At 46.1% G+C, this 9,866-nt stretch overlaps 1 protein-coding gene across 4 annotated transcripts in view; it reads left to right on the plus strand.

Annotated features, from left to right (window-relative positions):
• The window catches only part of AFG3L2 (AFG3 like matrix AAA peptidase subunit 2), a 52,676-nt gene that overhangs the window by 35,039 nt on the left and 7,771 nt on the right, over nucleotides 1-9,866 (plus strand). For 3 of the 4 annotated variants that reach the window (XM_023519457.1, XM_012811821.2, XM_012811822.2), the window contains 4 exons: nucleotides 430-540; nucleotides 3,563-3,678; nucleotides 6,005-6,205; nucleotides 8,968-9,162. In XM_023519457.1, coding sequence (XP_023375225.1) covers nucleotides 430-540; nucleotides 3,563-3,678; nucleotides 6,005-6,205; nucleotides 8,968-9,162 — 623 coding nt within the window. The remainder of the gene's footprint in view (nucleotides 1-429; nucleotides 541-3,562; nucleotides 3,679-6,004; nucleotides 6,206-8,967; nucleotides 9,163-9,866) is intronic. The other variant, XM_023519456.1, reaches the window with a different exon arrangement.

A 9,866-nucleotide genomic window follows, 5' to 3' on the forward strand; every position in this document is an offset into this window, starting at 1 on the left:
CCGGCTATTTTTTGGTTGCAGCCGTCATTGTTGTTTGGCGGGCCGGGCTGGGGATTCGAACCCGCCACCTTAGGTGTACGTGGCTGGCGCCTTAGCCTCTTGAGCCATAGGCGCCGAGCCAGTTAATGAACATTTTAAAATGCTGTCTTAGTTTGCTGTTATGTGAGCTGTATTGTCTACAAGGTAAATAGTTGTTTGTCATTATCTATTTATTACTAATACTTTCACCTTGGTTTAGAGGGCTAGAGTTATACCAGGCTAGTATTTAGTGTTAGAATAATTTGGGTTATCATGAATCAAACTGAGTTACATTTACATACAATCCCTGTCCATTCTCCTGCTGATTGAAACTCTGAGTCTGCTCACCCGTGCTGGGTGACTAGTCAGAGCTTGTTTGATGGGTGGCTGTTCTGGGTGCTCATTCTGTAGGAGCTGATGTTGCTAATGTCTGCAATGAAGCTGCTTTGATTGCTGCAAGGCACCTGTCGGACTCCATAAATCAGAAACACTTTGAACAAGCGATCGAGCGAGTGATAGGTGGTAAGTCAGAGACTGGGGAAATAAATTTGAGGTATTTCTCTCAAAAACAGGGATTTCTCTGTTTTGGCAAAATCTACAAGCAAAGAGTCCCCTGCCATGCCCATGTGGGTTCTGCCCTGTGCTCTGTTGGTGTCGGAGCCTCTTCTCCCGCCATCTGTATGGAAGTCAGAGGTGTGGGTGAGTCTGAGATGGCAGACTCATGCTTTACTTGCATGGCAGCACACAATGACCTCACCCCTGAGGTAGACTAGTCAAGATTTTTTAAAAGCCCACAACCTTCCTGTTTTTAAAAATGTTATGACATAAATCAAATGTGCTATGTGCTGGGTACAGATAATGGAGAGGAAATAATTGTAACCACTGAGGCGACACTGACTCTCGGCCAGCAGGGTAGAGACTTCATCTCTAAAAAAACTAGGCAGGCATTGTGCCAGGCACCTGTAGTCCTAGCTATGTGGGAGGTCGAGGCGGGAGGATCTCTTATCCCAGGAGTTTGAGGTTTCTGTGAACTGTGATGCCACAACACTTTAGTCTGGGTGACAGGGTGAGACTCTCTGCCTCAAAAAACAAAATGTTAAATCTAGATTTTGGAAAACCTTGAATGTTGAACAGTAAGGTCAAGCTGGCATTGAACTAAGCCTTTGAGTGACCTAGTGATCAGTGGTGTTTAGAAGACAAGTCTGCATTGGAAAGGGGGCACCTGGAGGCAGAGGGCCTGTGGGCATCAGTGTGAGTAGCAGGCACAGCATGGGAGTCCTGGGGGCAAAGCCAAGGCAGACTTGCAGGCCCCTGGGAGATGGGGATTCTGGTGAGGGGTGGAGTGGCACAGTGAGTGAGGCTGCTCACCTTCCCTGGGGGGGGGGGGCGCCAAGGAAGCTTTGCCTGGTGCCCACATTTTGTAGCAGAGAGAAGAAAATTGTGTCTGCAAAGCCACCCAAGCTCAACGTCAGAGGTGCTGATGGTGTGGCAGCCAATAAGGCAAGGAAGGAGCCCGACAGATTGCAGGAGCCAGGAGGCGAGGAACAGTCAATAGGGCAAGTGACGTGGGCTGTGAGGACTTCGGTTTGCTAGTGAGGCTGTTCGGGGTGGCTGTTGACATTACAGTTTGTGCTGAGTGGAGAGCACAAAACCCAGTGAGCGTCCCAGGGAGCGTCCAGTGAGGCTGCGAAGCTGGGATAGCAGTGTGGTTTGCCTGGGCTGGTGCTATAAATGGTTAATGCCGGATGGAAAGAATGAAGAGACAACTTTAAATTTCATGTTGAAAACCCTCCGAGATGATAGAATTGTAGATGGAATTAAAATAATTCACCGTACAGACAGGAGAAAACTGTATTAATGCCCTTTTTAGGTTAGAGAGAAGCAATTGGTGAGAGCAGGAAAGAGGTGGAGATGTCAGCTTAGCCATCCACAGTTTTGTGATGAGACGGCATCCTGAGAAAATGACAGATGCCTGTGGTGAATAGTGGTGACAATTCTTTGTTTCTTCAGATGAGGCAGGGGTGCTGGTCTGTGGGGCGCCTGGGAGCTCCATGGCACGTCCTCATCTTGGGTGGCATCACGGGGGACAGCGCTTTCTTTGCAGTCTTCCGGTCTCCCTCACATGATCTCGGGTGGCATCACGGGGGACAGAGCTTTCTTTGCAGTCTTCCGGTCTCCCTCACATGTTCTCAGTTGGGAAGTTCTCTTTGGGGGATTACCTGGACCACAGCAGAGCTAGGACTGTCACAGTGTGATGTGTGTTAGTTGGCACAGAGGATACCGCCAGTTTTTATGGTACAGCGGTGCAAACCCTTGCATTGGAGGTGGTTCAGCACTGTGGTCCACAGATAGTAGGCTCCAGCACAGAGTTTTCTGGCCCTTGTGTCTGCAGGATTCACTCTCTGAGTCTTTCTGTTGCTGCTTTGGCTGGCCTTCGGGCTGGGTGGTCAGAGTGTGGGTGCTCCAGCACCTGCTTCAGCTCAGGGCCTTCTCTGACTATTATCTGTCTTCTACCAATAATGAACAATTGGTCTCATGGCAGGTGTTGTTATTTACACCATTTTTGATAATTCTGAATGCCTAGACTAAGTAAAGAGGCCTTTCCAGAATATTTTGTTTTCCTTATTTTTTGAGACAGACACTCTTTTCCCAGGCTAGAGTGCCCTGACATCCTCTTAGTTCACAGCAACCTCAAATTCCTGGGCTCAAGTGATCCTCCTGCCTCAGCCTCCCAAGTAGCTGGGAGCATAGGCACCTGCCATGACACCTGCCTAGTTTTTTTTTTTTTTGGTAGAGATGGGGTCTCACTTTTTCAGGCTGATCTTGAACTCCTGAGCCCAAGCATTTCCTCCCAAGTTGGCCTCCCAAAGTGCTGAGATTAACAGGCATGAGCCACCATGTCTGGCCCAGAATTCTTTTGTTTTCTGTGAATTTTTTAAATTGATGTTTTAAATTGATGTAATGCTAAATTTTAGTTTACATTTCTGTTTGTTCCCTAAAACGGGATATATGGCTTCAAAGAGCTGGAGAGTTAGGATAAAAGTAGGTCTGGAGGTAGACTTTTTTGCATTTTTTTGTTGTTTGTTTGTTTTTGAGACAGAGCCTCAAGCTATTCCCCTGGGTAGAATGTTGTGGCATCACAGCTCACAGCAACCACCAACTCCTGGGCTCAAGTGAGTCTCCTCCCAAGTAGCTGGGACCATAGGCGCCCGCCACAACGCCTGGCTGTTTTTTGGTTGCAGCCCCTCGTCGTTTTGGCGGGCCTGGGTTGGATTTGAACCCGCCACCTTAGTTGTATGTGGCTGGCGCCTCAGCCACTTGAACCACAGGTGCTGGGCCAACTTTTTTGCATTTTTGCTTTAGTTGGGTGTACTTTGAACTTGACCTTTTGTTTTTATTCTTAACCTTGACTGAGAATTTTTGAATTGTCATAGATAGCTCAGTCCCCAAATCCCATTTTAGAAAAGGCAATAGATAGCACTGTGTAACTGTCTTCATGTCAGTGTCACTGAACCAGTGGTCTGGGATTTTGTTGTTTTGTTAGGCTTAGAGAAAAAAACTCAGGTTCTACAGCCCGAGGAGAAGAAGACCGTGGCATACCATGAAGCAGGGCATGCGGTTGCTGGCTGGTATCTGGAGCATGCGGACCCGCTCTTAAAGGTGAGGCCGTCTGTGTTGGACAGCAGCCACTGGGTCTCCACGTGAGCGGTGACCTTGGAGGAGAGCTGTGTTCCCACAGAGGAGGAGTGCATACAATGTCTAGAGGAATTTAGCAGAAATTTCAGGTAATGACAGGTGGTTATACAACCTTTCCTGCAGATAAGCTATATTAATTTGGACAGAAAAAATTTTAAAGGGACCATAAAGTTCCCAAAAGCAGACCAAAACTGGAGGAGAGTTTACTTTTAAAAAGCAGCAGCTGCCGTGGGTTGAAAGTGGGAGTCTGTGGCTTTCTTGCTAGAGGATTCTTGGTAACCTCCACACTGCAGTGGTGGATGACATTGGTCTTGCCATCTTGAGGTGGCAAAGGAGAGGTGATAACAGAGAACTTGAGGAATGCTGAGAATTTAGCAGGAAAGTGCTAGAAGCAAAAAAACTACAGAGGAATGAGACCCAAATCTGAGTAGAAACTGGCCAAATCCTGGGTGGCCAGTAAACTACACCTAAGTCTCCATGCACAGGGCCAGCCCTGGAGCCTGCAGAGACGTGCACAGGATCAGAGAGGGATTTCCCCTGCTAAACAGGGGTGAGCCAAGCAACACGGTTAAGTTTGCTGCCTTTTCTTTTTTTTTTTTTTTTGAGACAGAGCCTCAAGCTGTCCCCCTGGGTAGAGTGCCATGGCATTACAGCTCACAGCAACCTCCAACTCCTGGGCTCAAGCGAGTCTCCTGCCTCCGCCTCCCAAGTAGCTGGGACCACAGGCACCCGCCACAACGCCCGGCTATTTCTTGGTTGCTGCCATCATTGTTGTTTGGCGGGTCCGGGCTGGGGATTCGAACCCGCCACACTATGTGTACATGGCTGGCGCCTTAGCCGGTTGAGCTATAGGCGCCGAGCCAGTTTGCTGCCTTTTCAAGGAATTCATTCCCAAAACCTTTGTGTCAGAGAGAAGGTGACAGGTGCTTAACTGCCTTTGGATGTCAGAGGACATCCCAGAATTGAGGGAGCCCCTGAGGCAGGGGCCACAGGGAATACAACATTAGAATGTACATAAAACACTCTAAAGAATATGCAGCAAAGCCACTAGAACTCATAAGTTAGCAAGGTTGTGGAATTCAGGGCCACAACCTTGTTCTCTGTATTAGTGATCAGGTGGAAAATGTTAAAAATTCAATTTCATTTTCAAAAGCATCCAAAGACATGAAATATGGAGGGATAAATTTAAGAAAATATTTATAGAACCTGTACATTGAAGTAATTAAAACTTAAATGAAAACAGACTGTGTTTACGGAATGTTATGTCAATTCTCCCCAAGTTGATAGTTTTAGTGCAAAGTTTCCGAGATTATAAGTTGCAATCTCTTATAATTATAACAACATTATTGTGAAAATTGAAAAACTGAATCTACAATTTATATGGAAATACAGACAAACAAGAACAGCCAAAACAGTTAAGTCACTGGGGTTCTCTCCCTGTATATGGCTGCACTGCTGAGACTGTGGTGCTGATGACAGGACTGGCACATGGGTCAGAAGGGGGATCAGAGTCTGGAAAGAGACCCATACACATTTGGGTAATTGATTTTCAATAAGGATATCAAGGTAATTCAAGAGGAAAGGATTGTTTTATCAACAGGTGGTTCTGACGGTTCAGTATTCTTAAGAAAAAACATGAATATTAGCCCTTACATTATATGGAAAAAATAATCATAAATCATAAAACCTAAAACTATAAAACTTCTAGAAGAAAATGTAGGTAAAAATCTTAGTGTTCTTAAGTATGAAAAAATTTCTTTTTTTTTTTCTTTGAGACGGAGTCTCACTCTTGTCACCCTGTGTGGAGAGCTGTGGCGTCTTAGCTCACAGCAACTCAAACTCCTACGCTTAAGCAGCCTCTTGCATCAGTCCTGAGTAGCGGGGACTACAGGTGCCCACCACAATGCCCTGCTAGTTTTCTTGTTTTTAGTAGAGTTTGGGTTCTCTTGCTCAGGCTGGTTTTGAACTCCTGAGCTCAAGCAATCCACCCACCTTGGCATCCCAGAGTGCTGGGATTACAGGCATGAGCTATTAACTATTTTTTTGAGGCAGAGTCTCACTCTGTTGCCTTGGGTAGAATGCCCTAGCATCATAGCTCACAGCAACCTCAAACTCTTGGGCTCAAGTGATCCTCTCACCTCAGCCTCCTGAGTAGCTATGACTACAGGTGCCTGCTACAATGCCCAGCTATATTGTGCTTATTTATAATCAGTAAGTCAGTCTGGCTTTAGACAGGTGTTTTCATAATGTCTTCATTTGTTGGAACGTTTCATATGTTTCTGTTTCCCAGGTATCCATCATCCCGCGTGGAAAAGGTTTAGGCTATGCGCAGTACCTCCCCAAAGAACAGTACCTGTACACCAAGGAGCAGCTCCTGGATAGGATGTGCATGACTTTAGGGGGCCGAGTCTCAGAAGAAATCTTCTTTGGAAGAATTACAACTGGTGCTCAAGATGACTTGAGAAAAGTGACACAGAGTGCATATGCTCAAGTAAGTGCATTAGATGGGGTGTGTCTTCATTTTATCATGTTTGCATGTGAAATTGACATTCATGGTTGACTCAGAAATAATGCTGTTGTGTTTGTTTTAGGTGTTTCTAGGCTTATTTTTTAAAAGAACTCCATTTTAAAATAGTCAAAACTTATGAAAAGAGGCCCTTTTTGTAGTCTAGTATTTAAAATTTATTTATGTCCTGGGCCAGGCACTATGGCTCACACTTATAACCCCAGCACTCTGGAAGGCCGAGGATGGTCGATTGCTTGAGTTCATGAGATGAGCCTTTGCAAGAGCAAGACTCTGTCTCTATAATTACCTGGTCGTTGTGGCAGACCACAGTAGCCCCAGCTACTTGGGAGGCTGAGGCGAGAGGATCACTTGAGCTCTAAGAGTGTCAGGTTGCTGTGAGCTATGATGCCATGGTACTCTCTACCCAGGGTGACAGAGTGAGACTCTGTTTCAAAAAAAAAAAAAGTTTATTTCCTAAGAGTATGTAAAGCACATATATGGTGAACCTTTGTGATCCACAGTGGAGCCTGCCCAGTTCTATCACAGTCTGTCCACTCTGCTGCCAGTAGCCACACTTCTGACTTCTGTTGTGGGCATAGACTCGTTTAAGTTTCTTCCCTGGGGCTGACATCCCCACACAGTAGAGTCTGCTGTCTTTCAACCTGGTATAAGTGACTCTCCTTGGGAACTTTTGCTATTCACATGTCAGCTCTGCCTGTCTGCTGTGTGTTAACTGTCTCAGATCCTTTTTGGCTGGATGTGGTGACTCATGCCTATAATCTTAGCACTCTGGAGGCTGAGATAGGAGGATCCCAAACACTTGGAAATTCCAAACCAACCTGAGCAAACATGAGACCCCACTTCCCAATCTGTACTAAAAATAGAAAACTAGCCAGGTGTAGTGGTACATGCCTATAGTCCTAGCTACTTGGGAGGCAGAGTAAGGAGGATCACTTGAAAAGTTTCATTTACTTGTCTCTATCTCCTTTAGGGCATTATTTGTTTTTATTAACCATATTTTGCTGTGTATGATACATACTTTTTTGCCCAAACTATTGAGGGAGAAATGAGGCTGTACATTGTACATGGGTAGTATGGCTTGAAAGCAGGGTTGCCCAGCAGCCCTCCTGGGGCCACCACACTTTCCCTGCTAGGCCTGCTGGGTGCACAGAGTTCCACTCCAGGAGCATCTGGAATCCAGTGGGAGCAGGCTGGAGTGTTCTCTGCTGGGCATTATAATCAGGAATGGGGACAGTGGTGGTATTGAGCAAGGGCCAAGGCCAGAGGCCCAACTGCATGGAGGGGATTGGAAGCCCTACTCAGGTCCCTACATCAGGTTCCACCAGGATGCCCAGGGGCTAAGGGGCCTCAGAAGCGCCTGCCCTATTGGCCATGTGCGTGGCCATCTCCCCCAGCTTGGCAAGGAGGGAAGAGCTCCTTGGAGAGAGGGAAAGAATAGCCTTCACAGAGTGAGTGGCTGGAGGGGACCTTGCGATCTGCACATTTACCCAGAGAGCATTAGCTCTCCCCGATGAGTCTTTCCCAGCCGAGATCTGGCTGCTTTCTCCATGGGTGTTTTTCTGAAAGTTTAGGCCAAAAACATGGGTGTGTGTGACACATGGGAGCACATTATATATGGCAAAACATGGTATTTGTTTCTTTGTAGTTTCATTTTCATTTTAAAAATCATTTTTTGGGGCGGCGCCTGTGGCTCAGTGAGTAGGGCGCCAGCCCCATATACTGAGGGTGGCAGGTTCAAATCTGGCCCCAGCCAAACTGCAACAAAAAATAGCTGGGTGTTGTGGTGGACGCCTGTAGTCCCAGCTACTTGGAAGGCTGAGGTAGGAGAATCACCTAAGCCACGGAGTTGGAGGTTGCACTCTACTAAGGGCAATGAAGTGAGACTCTGAAAAAAAAAATCATTTTTCTTTTATATGTGATTTATTTCTAACCTCTCTTCCAAGTTTTTCTAATTTATGTAGCTCTTTCACATTATCTGTCATTTTTCTGATTTAGCCTGTTTGGACTGGACATGTCTTTTAATCTTACTCTTCTTACTTGTGGAAATTGTATATATGTATGTATATATACATATCTGCCTTATTTTTTTTTTTTTTTGTAATTTTATAGGATTTTTCTTTTGCCAGTTTTTAGGTGAAATGTTTTCCAGTCTCTTAGGATAGAGAGAGATTTATAGCCTACTGGTTTTAGAGTTCCCTTTCCTGCCTTCATGCAATGTTAGAAAGTGTGGCTTCCTCACTTCTGGGCTCTAGTGCCTATTCTGGACCTTCTCCTTTTTGCCACTTTGTGAGAGCTTCTTCCTATGCACTGGTTAGTTTTGGGGGCTCATAGAGTCCCACCTGGGTCAGCCTTTTTACAGGGTCCCTGGGCCCCCTGGATTCTGTGCCTCTCCAGAGTCACAGCTCCCAGCTGGGCCTGCCCTCCTCCTAGGAGGGGCCTGTGGGCAGGGTAGGCTCTTTATCCTCAGGTGTTTCTCGCCCCCCACATCCCGTTGCACAGACAGGGATGTCATGGGGTTCTGTTAAGCTGTTGGTGTCTTCTTACCTGTTCGTTACTTAATGATGGGGATCTTTTCTGTGGGTTCTGGCTCTGTCCCTCATGGAAGGGTCTAAACTACTATGCCCTTGCTGCCACCACCCACGCAGAGTACCTTTGTCCACTTGGCCACTGCAGCCTAACAGGTAGATTTCATTATTTATAACCACTGCTGATCCTATGGTTTTCAGATTGTTCAGTTTGGCATGAATGAAAAGGTTGGGCAAATCTCCTTTGACCTCCCACGCCAGGGAGACATGGTGTTGGAGAAACCTTACAGTGAAGCCACCGCAAGACTGATAGATGACGAAGTGCGAATACTCATTAACGACGCTTACAAAAGAACAGTAGCTCTTCTCACAGAAAAGAAGGCTGACGTGGAGAAGGTAAATACCCATTTTAGGAATAATTCTCTACAGTTTTGTGAAAAAAAACTTGAGTGGTAAATGAACTGTTATGATTGGTGTGTATACTTGAGAACCCCTGCCCCCGTCTGAGCCTCGGGCACATGTGTGGTGATGTCTCCTCATCTGTCTGCAAGGCCATGGGGATACAGTGGTGAGCACAAGTGCACATGGCTCCGGTTCTGAGGCTCTTAGTCAGGAATCGGAGTGACCAGTTAATGAAGTCTGTCACTAACTACAGAACACACAGCTGGATGAGCCCTTCCCTCCAGATGTGTGCCAGTACTCCTAAATAAGAAGCACAGTTGCCTGATTGGAATTTATTGTGTGTGTTTTTTTTTTTTTACCTCCAGAATAAATAGGAATACGTTGATAATGAAGATGAAAGGGCAAATAAAAGAGTTAGCGAACTAATAGGTAGGAAATTGGTACCTGAAAGTTACCTTTGGCTGTGAACTTCCCAAAATAAACATGCCCCACATTCTCATCACACCTCATTTGAGAGCACCTACAAAAGGGTGGTCCATAACCACCTAATTTACTCAGAATCTGTGTGATCAAAATCAGAAAACTCGATCTTTGAACTCTAATGAGTGTAGGAGATAAGCTCCCTTTGCTCAAGAAAAGCAAGGCTCGGCGCCTGTGGCTCAAGCGGCTAAGGCGCCAGCCACAAACACCTAAGGTGG

The sequence above is a fragment of the Otolemur garnettii genome, unplaced genomic scaffold (assembly GCF_000181295.1).
Source record: "Otolemur garnettii isolate 467f Iridium unplaced genomic scaffold, OtoGar3 scaffold00176, whole genome shotgun sequence".
Classification (NCBI taxonomy): Eukaryota; Metazoa; Chordata; class Mammalia; order Primates; family Galagidae; genus Otolemur; species Otolemur garnettii.